General features: G+C 37.9%; 1 protein-coding gene across 1 annotated transcript; it reads right to left on the bottom strand.

Moving 5' to 3' along the window:
* Positions 1-145: 145 nt before the first annotated feature.
* On the bottom strand, positions 146-18,956 carry lrrc71 (leucine rich repeat containing 71; the record flags this gene model as incomplete). The annotated part of the gene is made up of 14 exons (XM_081375988.1): positions 146-687; positions 4,075-4,163; positions 4,256-4,367; positions 14,138-14,211; positions 14,300-14,375; positions 14,620-14,811; positions 14,926-15,009; positions 15,104-15,263; positions 16,416-16,484; positions 18,027-18,101; positions 18,240-18,315; positions 18,417-18,530; positions 18,638-18,748; positions 18,875-18,956. 14 exons carry the CDS (start codon positions 18,954-18,956, stop codon positions 550-552), a joined length of 1,452 nt encoding a protein of 483 aa, XP_081232114.1. The 3' UTR covers positions 146-549.
* Positions 18,957-19,100: the final 144 nt, after the last annotated feature.

The raw sequence follows: 19,100 nt of genomic DNA, 5'->3' as shown, positions 1-19,100 counted from the left end.
TATAGATTATCATATGTTCGTCAAGTTCACTCATGGGCGCTGCATTGTCACGTGCCATCTCAGCGATGTGACCAATCACAGTGGTTTTGTTAGTGTGCAAAGTATGCAGTTCTCCAAATGAATGAAAAATAGAGTAACACTTATTATGTGGACTTGCTTTATTTTCATAAACATGTAGCATATGACACAATGACAATTGCATAAATAAATATTCAGCTAAAATGTGCTGAAATATAGCAGAAAAAAAATACAGAGCAAAATGTTCAAAACTGTTTTTCTGTACGCCTTTAAATATTTTCCACATTTTAGAATGCTAGAAAAGTTATCAAAACAAAGAAATAACATGTAGTGACCAAAATGATAAACAAAGTAATATTTAACACTTTGTCTAGAGCTCTTTACGGTCTGTGTCAGTGTGTATAAAAATTACAATTTAACCAAGATTTCTGAAGAAAATTAGAAGACTTAGAAAGTTTAAAATTATGGAACCATGAGATATTGATATGCTATATTCTCATGTTAACGTTTATTTCCTTGTCATTTACATTGTTAAGCTGTAATGGTGGTCTTTAGTTCACCATGTTCATCCTCCACCTGACCAGTGTTGTTTTTGTTCAGAGGGTCCTTGAGAGCCATAATTTCCTGTATCTTCAGGAAGATGTCACAATCGGATGGAAATTGATTTCTCTGAAAAACATAGCTGAAATTAAAAAAGCTCTATCCAATTATGGGACTTATTATGAAATCACAGCTATAGAAAAAATAATGACTTTATATTTTACATATATTTAAGTCTAAAATCATTTTCCAAAATTAGTTTTCTACATCTGACCTTTGCCTTTTTTAGTGTGCCGTCCTTTATAACTGAATTTGTCCTATTTAGGTAAATTATTTTTAGCAAAATTATTAAAAACACATTCAAATCCATTTTCAGTATCTGAAAACAACTGAAAAGGTATTAGTGTTTCACAAAACACTTTTGAGTAATTGATTTGACAAAATGTGCATTAAAAATGACAACATTTGATGTACAATATTTTCAAAAAAAATTTATTATATGTATTTCCCAGTCTAAAATGAACTCACAATGGAGCCTTGACAGTATGTGACCAAACATGAATGGGATGTCATATTATAAAACTAAAATGTAATTCTTTTTTGGTTGAATGTTATTATTGTATTTTAAATGCAGTTTGCTCTGTGTCATGTAACGACTGAGACCAAATCACACACAATTTGGTATATGTACCATAAAAATCTTCACACTTCACTCTGGGATCTGTGGCCCCATCCCCCACAAAACAGGGCAAGAGGGTCTTCTCGTTACCATGGCCACGATCAGATAAGTTGGTTTTATGGGTGTAAAAGAATGTGGCCACAGGCTCAACAGGGCCTCACAAGGGCCCCAACAGGCCTGAGCACCGTCTGCCATGCTTTCATACTCCCAAACTAGATAGTCAGACAGATCAGACCACCTGAGAAAGTAGTTACTATGTCTGATTTCAAAGAAATTGATGGCAAAATTTTGGAAGAAAGCGTACAGCACCTTAAAACAACAACCTGCGCCCTTGACACACTTCCCACATCTTTTTTCAAAAGTGTGTTAAACAGTTTAGAAGCAGATCTTCTAGAAGTGGTAAACCCCTCACTTCTCTCTGGGAGTTTTCCAAACTCCCTGAAAACTGCAGTTGTCAAGCCCCTCCTGAAAAAGAGCAATCTGGATAAGACCATATTAAGCAACTATAGGCCGATCTCAAATCTTCCTTTCATAGGCAAAATCATTGAAAAAGTTGTCTTCAATCAGCTGAACAAATTCTTGAGCTTGAATGGATCCTTTGACAATTTTCAATCTGGTTTCCGACCGCACCACAGCACAGAGACAGCGCTCATAAAGATAATAAACGATATTCGCTTAAATACTGATTCAAGCAAATTATCAGTGCTGGTACTACTCGACCTCAGTGCTGCATTTGACACTGTCGATCACAACATACTTCTTGACAGGCTGGAAAACTGGGTGGGGCTTTCTGGGATAGTCCTAAAATGGTTCAGGTCATACTTAGATGGGAGTGGTTATCATGTGAGTATAGGAGACCAAAAGTCTGAGTGGACATCCATGACATGTGGAGTCCCACCAATTCTTGCACCACTCCTGTTCAACCTGTAAATGAGCCAAATAACAAGAAAGAACCAAATTGCTTACCACAGCTATGCAGACGACACAAAGCTCTACTTAGCCCTATCGCCTAACGATTACAGCCCCATTGACTCCCTGTGCCAATGCATTGACGAAGTCAACAGTTGGATGTGTCAAAACTTTCTTCAGTTAAACAAAGACAAAACTGAAGTCATTGCGTTCGGAAACAAAGATGAAGTTCTCAAGGTGAACGCATACCTTCACTTTAGGGGTCAAACAACTAAACATCAAGTAAGGAAACTCAGTAGTCATGTCAAAGCAATAACTAAATCAGCATACTATCATCTGAAAAATATTGCAAGAATTAGATGCTTTGTTTCCAGTCAAGACTTAGAAAAACTAGTGCATGCTTTCATCACCAGCAGGGTGGATTACTGTAATGGCCTCCTCACTGGCCTTCCTAAAAAGACCATAAGACAGTTGCAGCTCATACAGAACGCTGCCGCCAGGATTCTGAGCAGAACCAGAAAATATGAACATATCACACCAGTCCTCAGGTTTTTACACTGGCTCCCAGTTAAATTTAGGATTGATTTTAAAGTATTATTACTGGTATATAAATCATTCAATGGCCTAGGACCTCAATACATTGCAGATATGCTCACTGAATATAATCCCAACAGATCACTCAGATCATTAGGATCATATCAGCTAGAAATACCAAGGGTTTACTCTAAGCATGGCGAGTCCGCTTTTAGCTGTTATGCCAGCCGCAGCTGGAACCAGCTTCCAGAGGAGATCAGACGTGCTCCTACTGTAGTCACATTCAAATCCAGACTCAAAACACTTCTGTTTAGCTGTGCATTTACTGAATGAGCACTGTGCTGCTGTTCGTCCGACTGTTTGTACTGTACTGTATTTTATTTTATTTTTCTAATTTCTATTTTCTTATTTCTTTTTCTTATTTTAATTTCTTCTATGTAAAGCACTTTGAATTGCCATTGTGTATGAAATGTGCTATATAAATAAACTTGCCTTGCCTTGCCTTGCCAAAGGGAGTCAGACTGCCTTGTCTTGCAATCCAATCAACTCCTGGCCTTCTCTGCACCTCAGGATGCCGTGCCGTCCAGCGTGCCCTCAACAGGCCAGGGCAGCAGGCTTCGACTCACAACAGTTATGTGCTCCCTCAAGAGAGAGAGGAATCTCTCTCTCTCAACCACAACAGCATCGAAACCACCATGCAAGTTCATCATATCTTCTCCACCCAGCAGAGAAGAAAACGACTGCAACTTGTACAGTGACTTTTGACACTCACGGACCCATCAAAAAACTCTATTTTCAACCACTTCAAGAATTGTATCCACTGCACCGACCATGCAAGTATCAATTTAATGAGGTGCTCTGAAAATGATAAGCTGATGGTTCTTTACATAGTTAAATAGATCTATTCCATAGTTCTATTTCCTGCTTCCGGTTCCATGACACTCACCATTTTACCTATGCATGTATGTATGTATGTATGTATGTTTGTTTAGTTCAGTTATGTTTGTGATTTAGTTAATAAAACTTGTGCACAATTATGTATTTGGTTTCTGATCCTCTGCTTGCAACAAAGTCCCTTTTTACGGTCTTGATCTTGTTACATGCTCTAAGTGCAGTACATGCTAAGAAATAATTATCTTTTGGTGGCCATGAAAGATACACTTTTCTTAGGATAAATGAATAATCAAAGAGTTCGTTGGAACTGATTAATTGTAATATTAATTTAGCTTACCTCAAAGTTAATCCAATTAACTGACCCAAATATTAATAATTAATCATAATTGGTAATTATGGATTATTATTAATATTTCCCCTTTGAGCTAATTTGTTACATCATTTATAATAACGATACACCATAGGTTTTAAAAAGGTTTAGGAAGAGTGATGAGACTCACATTGAGAGAAAGACGCAGAAGTCCACCTTCACCCTGGCCTTCCAAAGATGAGAGGAACAGCTTGAGTGACTGCTCAGTCAGTTTATTTCCTGAATTATCAGAAAAGAAAATGTTACAGCCATAACATACTAGTATGTTTTACTCTAATACTGAAATAAAATCAAGTCTGAAATGAAATCACCCGACAGATTCAGAGAAGTAAGGCATGTGTTTCCTGGATGAATGACTTTCCCTCCAGTGTGCACAATTCCAGGATCCAACAGAGGAATCACCGTCTCAACCACCTCCACTGTCTGACATACAAATGTTACCATGCTAAATGTGAAGGATGTTTAATTTTCAAAGCTCTTATTATAGCAAAGAGGTTTCCTAAACATTTAGGAAGTTATTTTCTCTGACATCTTAGTACATTTCATTATCTTTTCCTGGACAAATATGGAATGGAGATATAAATATTAGGCATGTTGATATTCTGATCAAAGTTTTTTCAAGCACATTTTACCAATTCCAAACCACATTAAACTTGTGTATAACCATTTATAAGTGATATATACAGTTGAGAACAAAATAATTCAACTCCCATTCCAAATCAGGTTTATTGGCAACATTTACAGACTTTTAAGCTGTTTGCAATGAACAAATCAAACAAAAGTAATTGAAATAGCTCAACACAACAAATGTTTCAAGTGGTTTCCCCAAATTCAACTGAAAATGCATATTTTAGTGACTTCCGCAGTCTCAAAATGATTCAATCCCCTGAATAGAATCCCTCACAACAGCACTAATCTGCAAAACAGGTGTTGTCTCAAGCACACCTGATGCAACTAATCAAGGGCTTCATTAGTTGCACCAGGTGTGTTTGAGCTAGAACACATGAAATACCTAAACTGGCTAGGTTTGTTAAGTGTCACATTTTATTGCATGTTAGAAATATGGCTAAGTCAAAAGTATGGTCAGGTCAAGAGAAGATGTCATCACCCTTCACAAACAAGGAACAGGATACAAAAAGATAGCAAAGGCACTAAATGTTCCAAGAGACACAGTTGAAAGCATAGTTTGCAAGTTCAAAGTTAAAGGAACGGTTACACTATCAACGGCTTCAACCAGATTTCTGAGAAGGCAGGTTCAGAAAAACATTCAAATGACTGCAAAAGACCTGCAGCAAGCTTGCACAGTAAGGCGCATACTAACCGCATGCGGTTTCCATGCCAGAACTCCAAGACGTACACCACTACTGACCCAAAAGCACAAGAAAAGTCGACTCCAATTTGCTCAAAATCGTATATATAATCACAAAGTAGTCAATGGGTACCATCAACTGTCTGGTTACCGACATTCTTCAAAAATATCTTCTTTTGTGTTCAGCAGAAGAAAGAAATTCATATATAGGGATGGTAAAACACCTTTTTTTGAAGGCTTGATGTTCATGCTTCGTTTTTAAAAATTCGCATTATTTTTCACATATTTAACCATTATTCTACACTACTCTGTCCCTCCTTGTAAAAACGGCCGGATGATTTCCGGGGTTCTGTGAAGCCTGTTGCCAGAACTATTAAAGGAGAACTCCGGTCAATTTTAACATTGAGCTCATTTTTTTGTACATTTGGAGTGCTGTCAATACAGAGTGTGAAAGATATGTATAAAAATGATGTTATTTAAGCCAGCCCAAATACCTGTTTACATCCTGTTTTTCGGTTGAAGTCCAAAGTAGTCGATTGCCGAGTTCATGCGCGTGATCATTGGTAACTAAACCTATGCGCGTGAACTCGGCAATCGACTACTTTGGACTTCAACCGAAAAACAGGATGTAAACAGGTATTTGCACTGGCTTAAATAACATCATTTTATACGTATCTTTCACATCTACTGTAGTCAGATTCACTCGTGTTCACTCTGAAGGAATCACTCACATTTTCTGTGCACTTGTAATGACACATCAAGGATGTTAGGAGGCTAAAAGTAGGTTTAGTACTTGCCCCATAGAAGTCAACAGGGTGCAAATTTTAAAAATAGAATAACTCGGTGTAGGCAACACCGATTTTTGTCATTGTTCTCTGTATTGACAGCACTCCAAATGTACAAAAAAATTAGCTCAATGTTAAAATTGACCGGAGTTCTCCTTTAATCCAATACGAACACTAAACATTGGCTTTACAACAGTAGCCAAATCAAAAAAAAAAAAAACATGTTTAGCATGCCTGTAGATAAACAACCAGTAGATAAACAATACATAAAAGCTATAATCAAAGAATAATTTACACTGATCACACAAACGACAACAACCACGAACATTCCAAGTTCGCTGCGCTGCTTTTTAAAGTTGGAACTGATCGATCTTTCAGGACAAGCCGTTTGCGAATCCTGCATTGAACTCGCGTAGATTGAGGAAGCTTTCCTCCGGAAAATGTGCAGCACAGAGAGCGACATTTGGATTATAATTATGAGGGACCGAGTTAAAAATAAATTGTAACCGTCCTTAGGAAGACTGAACAAAGTGGACCTGCAATCTGGGTGAAAATAACAGCGTTTCGACGGCATAGCGGCAACGACACTCTACTACCACAACAACTCTTTTCCAAAGCAACATAAAATGTGTTTATTTATTGTGTTCCCAGAGGAGGGGTAATGTAAATGTTGGGGTTAGTGATGTCACTAACCCTGGAGGAATGTCTTGTAGTCCCAACTGGCCGTTTGCTGTAGTCCTTAGAAATTGATTTCTTTAAAAGCAAATATCTCCCTTTGTATTGAACTTTGAGAGTTGTAACTTTGCAGATGTTGTTTATGCTCAAACAGCAACATTACATACTAGCTAAAGTTAAAAAAGTGAAATCACATTCAACCACCCCTTTAAAACAACTTGAGGGTGAGTAAATGTTTTATGGACATATTGGTTGAGAGTGACTCATGACTTTAGTGGCCGTGGTGAGGGAGTCATGGTGTGAGCTGCTACTAACAAAGAGCAAGTTGGACCTTTCAGGATAGGAGATGGACAGGAGATAATCTCCCAAAACTTACTGCTAGATTCTAGAAATATAAAATTCTTCAAACAGTGGTGCAAGAGGAAGTGGTGCTGGTCCCTTAAGTCACTCTCAACATTTCAGCTTGTTATTCTTATGTGGGGGTCACGTTTCAGGATTCCTTACCGTAGCAAAGTCTTTGAGAACCTGACACCTTGTACTTCTGGAGACTCTAAGTAAGTTGAAGTTCTGGTGGCACTGGATACTAAAGGGTTCCTGATGGTTCCACACCTAATTATTCACATTGAATCTTAAGACTTTTGCAGTTAATAACTTTTCTTCTGTGGTTAATAGTACATTCCAGGCCCCTCTCTGTCTGTAACAGTGGACAATGTTTTGCTACATTTTGATTGGATCCTGGTGGACTATCTGATGGATTTTTTTAATTAATCATAACTAACATTTGTTTTTGTTGCAGGAAAAACGTTCATATGCTTTTGGCTAAATGTATGTTTCCCCTTTTACTTTGGTTGTGTGAGTGCAAAAAAACAAATATGGGAAATGAAACTAGACAAATGTCTAAACATGAAACCTTGTGGTTACCTAGTAACAAGAGGGCTTGTCTATGAACAACCAATCAAATTGTAGGGAAATTATGTAATGTTTCATGTCATTTTTGCCATACCCCTTATTCTATAAAAACTGTTGTATTCGTGTTCGATCTACCACAAACAAACAAAATCTACCACAACTAACACAAACTAACTGTCCAACGGCATTAGATAAAGACGCTAGGACAACAGCCAAACACCTCTTAGAGGGCAAGAAGACCACCTCTGGTACCAAGCCTGGGAAGGAACGGACTTCTGATTGGTTCAAATGCAGTTTCTGCCCTGCACCCAGAGGATAAATATTATTGAACGTCGATCAGGAGACGTTTAGGGGCGTCGATTAGGAGATGACACAGGTTTAACTTAAGGGGGGGGGGGGGTGAAACACTCAGTTTCAGTCAATCTCATGTTAATCTTGAGTACCTATAGAGTAGTATTGCATCCTTCATATCTCCAAATAGTTTTATTATATTTATAGAAGAAAGATAGGCTGTGCGGAGTCTTTCCGGAAAAAAAAAACAAGCGGCTGGAGGCGTGCTGTGTGGGCGGAGCTAAAGAATCACGAGCGCTGTTCACTGTTTACTTGCTGTGCTTACGCGCCGATAGCTAACAACACACAGACATTTGAAGCAGTTTTACTCACCGCCTGTGGTTCCAACGCACGACCGTGAACCTTTATCGTTGGGACTGCTCCATCCTTAAAGTGTAAGTTGCAGGTTAACCACCACAGCCAATTAATGTGTAAATTAAAGTGCTCTATATGTATATATTTAATTATTTCTGTCTTAAAATGCGTTAAAATAACATTTATTGGGGTTTCTTCAACGGTAGCGTGTTTTTCAGTTACTGGGTGATGACGTCACAAGAGGAACTCGCAACCCATACTCTGCTAGATTCTTACTGTATTATGGCTATTTGGAGAACGACTGAGGATGTGGGAAACCATCAAATTCTTTATGGACCACAGCCCTACAATTTTTAACCGGTCAGGCGTGAGAGAGGGGAGCCATATGGCACTCAAAGAGTTATTAATGCTTGGTGTGAGGAGAATGAGTGGAGGGTTAGCCAGGTGTCCCGGTGAGTAACGTTAGCTACGTTAGAGCTAGTGCAACCAGGTGCAAACTTAACCCGGATAATATAACGGAACAAGCAAGTCTTTTCAAAATATTGCCGTCGTGTAGAATAGCAAGGAGGGACAGCGACTGAAGACATTATTTACTTACAGTAGCCTAAGTCAGTCCAAATCAGAGCTGTAACGTTAGAGATGCACTCACTGCACAGCACCAATCGCTAGTCTCATCGACGCCTCAAACGTTATGTAATACCCTTCCTCAATCCACGCTTTAGCAATTTCTCACGATTTAATTAGCGATGTTTATTGTCAGAAAAGAAAAAGAGAGATCGATGTCCCCATCACTGTGTGTGTGTGTGGGCTATCAGCAGTGGAGAGTGTGTGGTAACTCTACTAGTGAGTTCCTCATAGATATGTTTATATCTATGAGGAACTCACTAGTAGAGTTACCGGCATAGTCATAGCTATAGATGCCTTACATAACTACAGAAAAGTTGGTTGTATGTTTTATTTGATAAAAAAAATTATGGATAAAATAACTCAATTGTAAACATACTCGTGTGTGCTGACTTCAAGGGGACCGTGATCCTGCCTGAAATGAGAATAAGCTATTCGCAAAACAAACGGGTTCAGGCACGTCAGATCAGCCGGTCGCAGCTCGAGCTGTTCCACTAAACTCCAGAACGCGTTCACCTCACGGCAGCACATACTCTCCACTGCTGATAGCCCACACACACACACAGTGATGGGGACATCGATCTCTCTTTTAAATTAATTAAAAGAATAAAACATATGTGTTTATATCTATGTGAGTTCCTCATATGACGTCACGCCCCATCTAGTGGAAGGGAGCGGGAGCGGTTAAAACCACTGTTAAAAGTGCCAACTTTTCATATTACATCAGCATTTTGGTATAAAAAAACAATGGTGGGCGGTTCTTATCTTTATGTTTAATAAACACATTGCATTATCTTCGTGAAAAATTTAACCTGCAACTTACACTTTAAGCATTAGACGATCTGCAAATCCGGCAATTACATCCCTAAAGCCGAGCACAGCGCTTTGATGGGCGTACTGCTTTCGCTGTCTCGCTCTGGTCTACGGGTGCATGCGCGCCCTTCCGGGAGAAGTGCCCTTAGGACCCGTATAAGGAAATTTCGCCCCATCTGACGTCACACAGGCCCATACCTGAAAAAAGCTTTCCGAAACTTGTGACAAACCGGGAGTATTTTTGCCACAGAAATACTCCATCAAACGTACAACTTTATTTTTTTAAACTTTGTCCATGTTTAGCATGGGAATCCAACTCTTTAACAGTGTAAAAAACTCAGTATGCATGAAATAGCATTTCACCCCCCCTTTAAGTCAGGTGCGTAGGGGAAACTCTACCACAGTACAAATTAATGAATGCATGTCAGATCAATCTTTTTCCATCTTCTTTGGATTCTATTTGTTTGGAATATTACCAAATGTATTCTGTTGGTGGTTTGGAAAGTGAGAAATGCATTGGTAAAACTTTATAGACATTTTAAAGACACTTTAAAGACTTCTGTGTGCTTTATGGAAATGAGTTTCATAGGGGAAAGATGGGTTGTGTCCCCACACTGTGTGTGTCCCCTCTGATGTCAGCAGCCAATCACAGCTCTGGAATCGAGAAGCACCAACTTGCAATCTCCTTCTCATCGGAAAGGGATAAAGGTACCCTTTCAAAAGACACTCCTTGCTCTGAGCCTACAGCCCGTTTACAGGGAAGCCAGCAACAGATACAAGTTCTGGGTCTCCAGCATGCAAAGGTGAGACAGAAAAAGGTTCCATGCTCTGATTCTACAGCTTGTGAGGTAGTAACAGATATGACCTCATTCTGAGTCTCCAGTCTGTGAGGAAATAGACATTAACAAACTTTACGAGTCTTTGTCCAGCGAGACAGTAACAGATGCAGCACGTTCCAAGTCTCAATGCCAGAGAGACAAAAGCAGATTGACCAAGTTCTGAGTGTCTGTCCCAGAGAAGCAGAAGACAAATGGACATTTGCAACAAGGTTAAGCTCCAGAGAGTTCCTTCGTCTGCGTGTTCCAGATTGTTAAGGACCTTCTGCATCTACTTCAGGGCCTAATCTGCGTGTTCCAGATTTTAGGACCCTTTAGTGCTCCTGGAGATCAGCATCTCACAGATCTTTGTGTTCAAGGTTGATGAAACGGATACCGGCTCCTTCCTCCACTGCACTGTCACCCAGCACAGCCATCGGACTGCTCACTCGACCACGTGGAACGTAAATATCCCTTTACCAAACCTCTGATGCTAGTTAATAACAAATAATCTTTCATTTATTTGTTTGATGCATAATAAGGTTCTTCACCTTATTAGTTTCAGAGAATTTTTATCTTAAAGATAACCTAACTCTTCCAAAGCCACATTCAACTTAATCACTTGTATTGTACGCCTCTCATGCATTTTATTCTTTTATCATTCATGGTTTTCATTTAGTAGTTGTGTTAGTTATTCTGGTTTATCTTTTGTTAATAAAATGTATCTTATTACACTTGTGTCTTCCTTGTGTTGATAATTCAGAAGAGGCTCTACAATTTAACAATATCTCATTAATTTTTCAGATAAATCAGCTGACCAACTCCCTCCAGGTTACATTAATTCTAAATGATTGAACAGCCCCCTGTTGGGAGTGTTCTCATACTGCCAAGGTAAAAGTCTCATCTTTTGTGGTCTAAAGTGGTCATCTGATATACATAACCACAACTTAAGTAACGTGCGATCCAAAACTCACAACGTCAGAGGTAACCTGAGTACCAGTAACCACATAATTGGCATCCCTGGGCAGGCGGAAGTAAAATCACTACACTTCTCAACCTTTTTTTTTGTTTTGTTTTTAGCATTTCTTGTCCAATGGTCACACCTTTACTTTGCGATTTCTATAGTATTGCATCCTTCTCATGGGCTTTTAATATTTATTGACTTTCAGTGTGAGTTACAGTTTTTTTTTTTATTTGCTTTGGTACTATTGTCACAAGTAAGTGTTGTATAATATCAAGAAAATGCAATTACCTGCCTCCTTGTTTATTATAGATGCCTTTTTGTTACACATATTTAGCCAATGTATTGGATATAATGCATTGCATTCAATGTTGTTATTTATTTTGTTTGTAAAAGATGTTGTTTTGGCATAGATGTACAGTAATTGGTCATGTATATGTGACTGTGCCAACCCATGTTGAGAGGAGCAGAAAAGTGCGATTATGTGTGTGCACTAGAGGACTCCTAGAACTTTAAATGAACTCAGCCATCTTAGTTGAGTTTACTGGAGTTCAAGGACATGAAGAGGTGGACCGCTTGCACCTGCCTGGAGAAGGATCTGGGAAACTTTGGAGGAGAGTCAACCTAACACCTGTTGTAAACAACAGGAGTATAAAAGACTGATGAACTGATTGCCTCTTGGGATACTGATACACCAGTGCCCCCGACGCCTAGAAGCCCAGAGCTGAGGACAAGAAACCCCAAGCAGAAGATAAGAAGCCCAGAGCTTACTACACTTTTGATTCAAAACGTGATTATTGTATTTTATACTTAAACGACAAAGTTTTATTTGCCTTTATATTTTTGTTTATTATAAAAAGAAATGCAAATGTAATTGATTAAAAAATCTGCCTACTGAGACTTAGATTTATGATGCTGGAAGACTTTTAATGAGAACATACCACAAAGGAGTCTTCTGACCAAATCGTAAGTACCTTTTGAATGCTTATGGTTTAGGTCAGATTAGACTTTCTTTACCTTACCTGAGAATAATAAATAAATAGGTAAAAGGTGTTAAGAGTAAAGTACACACCATCAAACATAAGGTGTACATTTTCAAAACTCTTAGTACAAAAATCCAAACTGATCACACTTGTAACACAGCTGGTCATTCTTTCAAAACCTGATCTCATGCTTTCATTACAGTTCTACATATTTTAGTCTACAAAATCATTGTTTCAAACACAAGATTATTGTAATATGTAATGAGAACATTTAGTTTAATCACAGAAACACAACAGTATGATCTTCTTTCAATTTAGTACTAACAATCAATTAATTCAACAGCAAACAATACAAGATACTGTACATGTTTCAATTCACCCTTGTTGCTGAAATAATTACAGTAATACAGGCTACAGCTGCCACATTAGAAAATACACTTACATTACATAACTTATGAAATTGAATCCATAATGTTTGTGATATAGTATCTATCTAGTGTGTTATCAAAAGGTGTGATGAGGCTATGAAACTGCCATGAGGTTCTGTGCTAGAACCGAGTTGGCAATACAGTAAATGTTTTCACTCTGCCATATGACTGAATCTATACTATAGCTGACCTTTACAGATGAAGGGTGAGTTACAGTAATGTGGCAGTCTCTAACAATGGTAATCTGTTTACAGTATCACAACATGCTGTAATGTACTATATTTTATGCCGTCTCCCTTCTTCTGATGCATCTCTGATCAATCTGATGTTATACAGTCGTTGCCTGTTTCCTCTCCTTTGTACCCTATCCTGCTTTATGTTCACAAATGTTGTGTTTCATGTTTTATGGGGACTTTCCATTACATAGACATAATGATTTTTATTCTGTACAAACTGTATAGGCCTATTCTATCTCTTACCCCTAAATATAATCATCATAGAAAACTTTCTGTATGTTGACATATTCAACAAACATCACTTAGTATGATATACAAGCTGTTTTCCTCATGGCGACCTACAGTATATATGTCCCCACAAGGACAATGATTTCGAATATTGCCATCTTTTTAGAGACATTTATATAGATGAAACATTTATTTTGTGTAGTGAAAAGGATACTTTGTGATTTTGAGTATTGTACCAACACAATTAAAAACATGATGAAATGTTTGAATAAAGTGCACTTTTGATGATCTGTTGTGATATTAGCACTGAGAGTTTTGAAAATGTACACCTTACTTGTGAAAATAGTACCAAAGCAAAAAAAAAAAAAAAAAGTCTTATTTGGCCCATTTTACATGTAAAAGAAAACATGCTTAACAATTATGCACAACTACATAAGGCGTTTTTCACTTCCAGCCATCGTTAATAATTACATATCACTTATAAATGATTATATACAAAATGAATAGTAGGTATTAAGATTGATGTGGTTTGGAATTGGTAAAATATGCTTGGAAAAAAAAAGTGATCAGAATATGGACTTGCCTAATAATTATGAAAGCACTGTATTCTCTGGCTGAAATGTGTTCAAAATGTTTGACAGATTATATTATTGATAACAATATATGTCAGATCATATAATGATGGGTCAATAATAATTTCATGAAGTATCTCACAGTACCTTAAATATTTATTCACCCATATACATTTTTATAATGGGATGAGTTGTTAAACTAATTCTTACCTCTTGTTCAGGCACTGGCAGATTCTTGTCTTTGGCTCCTATCTTTCCAGCCTGACTACGGGGAACTTTATCATCTGAGTGAAAAACAAGAAATTGAAATATTCACTTTACATGTAAACCATAAAGTGCACTTCTGAATCTCAAACAAATAGGTTTAATTACCTTTCTTGGCCACTTTTGTCTCCTCTTTCTTGGCAACCTGAGCTGGCGCTGGTTTCTCCTCTTTTATAGGGTTGTCCTACGCATAAACATTCTTAAACAACTGTAAACCATTGTATTTTATCTAAATCATAAGAGACATACTCTTTTCATGTGTGTGTGTGTTTGGCATGCCTCTGTCGCAAACAACAATGAAGGTGACAATAGGATACAGAAATATAGTGGCTAGCATAGCTCATGTATGTTGGTTGGATTCCCGGCAACGTTCATTTAGCCGCTGGAGGTTGTTGGCAAAGCCATGAGCCTTTCCAAAAAAGCTTTACCTTCTTTTTGGTGGTGCTCTTTGCAGTCTTGTTGAGGCGATCCAGCGAAGAGCTGCTGCGGACGGAAAGAGGCTGCTCCTGTGAGTCTGCGAGACTAACCAGAGACGGCTGGATCAACGATTGTTCGGCTTTAATTAACAGCTTCCTCCTCTCAACTATCTCCTCATGAGTCAGAGCAAAGGGGCCAAGCACCTAAAGAAAGAAATGAGAAAGAGTTTCATAGAAATATGCATGTTTCACAGTCTCATGTCTCAAGTTAGGCAAATGAGATGTAGTTGTTAATAGAAGTTCAAACTGTATGTGTACCTCAGCTAAACGAGCTGCTCCTTCATCTCCTATTTGATTGTGGGATAAGGACAGACATAGCAAGGAACGGTTGAGACGCAGACCCTTTAGAAAGAGGGATGGGGGATAATAAGCACTCAATTTTAAGTGTATGCAGTCTTCACACACCTTCAGACGAACAGACTTCAATTCTACACACCTGAGCAATGTGATTTGCACCTGCATCACCAATGCTATTAAAGGCCAGGTTGAGTGACAGGAGTTTTTTGTTGGCAGTGGATACAGTGGAAAGCGACGAGCCAATCAGACGAGCTCCTTCATCTCCTATATGACTGTTGCGTAGTGATAAGTCTGTCAGCCTAGCATAGACATTATTTAAAAAGAGCTGAGTGTTATTACAAATAATGCATTTTGATAACATTATAATACATTTAAGTTCTATACTGCAAGCAGCAAATGTATACGTGTACCTACTTAACCATATTTCGGGGACAACTTTGTACCCAAAAGTTACCTAAATCTGACAGAACTTTATTTGTAAAAATACAGTAAGTGTTCTTTTAGGGTGTAAGGTTGAAAATGAACAAAGACTTGCTTTCCTGTTCCAACCCCCTCCAAGGGCCATTTGGAAATCGAATTGTCACACCTTTACGGTGGGGGAAGTTGTAATCTTCTGATTGGTCAGTTTGAATGTCTCTGATTTGGGTTTTAGTCACATGGTGAAAGAAGGAAAAAAAGAATAACCCTAACCCAAACTGTTGCTTTCTCTCTTCTTTTTCTCTTTCTCTAGCTCTAGTCTTGGGCGCTCCTCCTAGACTGGCTCTTTCTCTCTTTTCTTTTCTAAAGCAATCATCTCTCTCTCTCTCTCTCTCTCTCTCTCTCTCTCTCTTATTTCCATTTTTAGCATAAGTAGCAGTGGGTGCAAAGACAAGAAATGTACAGTTTTCTACAATCTTGCAGATAACGTTTCTTTAGTCATTCGGCAATCCTGTAGCATGAACCACTGTAGGCAAACCAACCTTTACAGGGGTTATGATTAGGTTATAGTATTTATAACTGTCTGTATATATACTTCCATTCAAAGGTTTGGGGTCAGGTTTTTTTAATGTTTTGAAAGAAGTCAAGTCTGCATTTGTTTAATGAAAAATACAGTAAAAACTGTAATATTGTGAAATATTATCAAAATAACTGTTTTTTATTTTAAAATGTAATTTATTCCTGTGATGGTAAAGCTGAATTTTCAGCATCATTATTCCAGTCTTCAGTGTCACATGATCCTTCAGAAATCATTTGAATATATATGGTGCTCAAGAAACATTTTATTATTATTAAAAATTTGTGCTGTGTAATATTTTTGTGGAAACCGTGATAAATTTTTGATGAATGGAAGGATTCTTTGATGAATAAAAAGTTCAAAACAGCATTTATTTGAAATAGACATTTTTGGTAACATTATAAACACATATAAATGTGTGTGTGTGTGTGTGTGTTTAAAAATAAGAATGACTCACATGCTGTCCTCCCCTATGAGTAAGTAGTAGCTCTGCTCAGGGAGTGGATTGCCATCCAAAACCACTTTCCTAGCAAGATATAAGTTGGTAGATGATGTCATCAGATTTTCCAGTATCTATTATAACATTATCATTATTTGTTTTCCGAATAGATCATTTGGGTAAGATTTACCAACAGTTTGCGGCAGCGCAAACACTCTTTTGGCGTTAAAACACTACTGTCAGGATTTACTAAAGACACTTTTCGTACTGAAAAGGCATGGACAGTTGTTTTTGCAGCTGACCTTATAATAATTGCATATGCATTTGTAGGAGTTTCCCTTTCAGATGCAACACTTTTTTTGGGAGGAGACCATTTAAATGGCTAATGCAAAGTGATTAACTAAGGTTGACGCCATTATTTACATCTTAAACCAGACGCTAACTGGTAGTTTGCATTGGTCATTCTGGAAATGATCCGGCTGCGTCTATGTTCTTTAACTTGCACGTTGTCAGTAGATCACGCACAGAACTTTCCACTTCCATCAGCGCTCTCACGCTAATTTGCACTGTTTAGTAAATATGGCCATTTGTCTGTGGTGTAAAGAAAAAAGTAGACCTATAGACTTGGAAATATGGCTTACATAACATTCTGAGATCTAATTAAGATTTTCTGGTGTCCCTATTATGCTAGTTTTGGTTTGGAGGTCTCCTACAATAGGTTTATATGCATCCAAGGTCAAAAAACACTTTAATTTTCTCATAATATACATCGAAGCATCTCCTCTGTGTCTAAAACAGTTCGATAAAGGATTCAGTCTCTACCCCTCCTTTCCAAGAGCTTACTCTCCTCTGATTGGTCAGATGGCCAAGTCTGTTGTGATTGGTCTACTGCTTACAGCAAGATACCAAATCTGAATATTGTACATTTGTTACAAACCTACATAGGTTTGCGCAAGGAGTAAGGCTGGAATTACTGAGGACCTGTTGCAGGCAGTTCAGTATCGGTTCTTTCTTTTGAGAGACCGGGGTTTCCATCCAACGTGAAGCAAATCTTTTCAAAGTTCGCAAAAAAAAAAAAAAAAAAAAAAAAATCAAACAAATTTGGTATGCTTCCATTAAGTTGTTCGAGCGGATGACGGTGGTGTTGGTAACCTAGTAACCAACAATAAATAAAACACCATTAGCGGAAACAGCAGATTAGTCACGTGGGTTTAATGTTCGCTATGTCAGAATTTATTCGGCAAATGAAAAAGTACAAACTTTTTTGAAAATTTAGGATTTTTTGTTGTTGTTGAAATTTGCCGTTTCCATCACTTGTTTCTGATGCGATACTTCAAAATGCGCATAAAAACAGGGTGACGGAAACATAGCTAATAACTCAATTTATTGTGCGTCCACTTAAATCTTTAAAACTTTGTAGACCTTTTAAATTCACAAACAGCTATATTACACATTACATGAAATGTAGCCTAGATAATATCTGAAAAAGCATAATAGGGGCACTTTAAAAACCATATGAAACACACTGAATGTGGGTCTTAATGGCACTAAAAAGTATCAAAGGTGGGTATCAAAAAAGTATCAAATTTTAGACATTTTAGCCATTAAATACATTTTGACTGTTCTCACCTGAGATTTGAACACAGAGACACAGTGTTTCTCAAGGAGGCGAAAGTGCAATCAGTCAGGCCTACACGCCACATGCTGCAAAGCATCACCGTTATTGGGAAATAGACATAACATACTGTTTATTTGCAACACTAACACCCATAAACATACATACAACACACACACACACACACACACACACACACACACACACACACACACACAAAAGCTCACTGTAAGCACTGGAAATTACTGAGGGACGGCAATGTCCTGCTCAGCACCTGAAGCATAATATCATCCACCTTCCATCCTATCAAAAAATAATAATAATAAAATACATTTTGATATGAAATATTTCTTAGGAGTTTGAACAACTGCATCTAATAGTTCACAAAGAAGCAACGGCCTTACCAGATATCTTGACTGTCTTTGACTGGTCTTCATTCTCCAGCTCTACCTCAAGGCAGGGCTCAGAGGACCATGTTGTCATTTGACTTTCTAAGGATTTCTGAGATTGACTGTGTTCTTCAGTCCAGGTTAGGTTTTTTTAGGAAAAATTAAGAGTTTTATGGCATTAAAAAAGCATTTTTAAAAAGGGGCAGAACATAATTGTCTTATGTACAACATATTACCCATCACAGATTTTGACTGCTTCAGCTTGACAGAAGGGATCTTTTTCACACCCATGAGTTTACACTGTTCTGTGAAGTCCAACTCCAGATTTCCTGAACACGGGTGATCATCTAGTGTGAGTGATACCACAAAACAATGAGATTCAGTTGACTTTAACTGCCATCTTGGGACGTGTCATATATTTTGGTTATGATAAATGTCACATCAAAATCCAGTCTGTCTTAACAGTCGGATACCTGCGGTTTTAGACGTTTCCTCCTCAATCCCAGAATCCACCTTGTCCGCTTTCTCTTTGGCGGATTTGTCTCGTTTTCTCATCTTTCCAGTGGGAAACTATTAAAAAAAAATTGAATACCCAAAACAAAACCAAATAATGAATTTAAATGAATAATTATTTAAAATCAATATATAGTAAACTAACTTTGCTCATTCAGCACTAGCGTTGTAGCTGGCTCAGGTTGT

Source organism: Scardinius erythrophthalmus (assembly GCF_964197995.2).
Source record: "Scardinius erythrophthalmus genome assembly, chromosome: 10".
Taxonomy (NCBI): domain Eukaryota; kingdom Metazoa; phylum Chordata; class Actinopteri; order Cypriniformes; family Leuciscidae; genus Scardinius; species Scardinius erythrophthalmus.
Note: the sequence above shows the minus strand (reverse complement) of the source record. Positions and strands in the feature narration are given on the sequence as shown.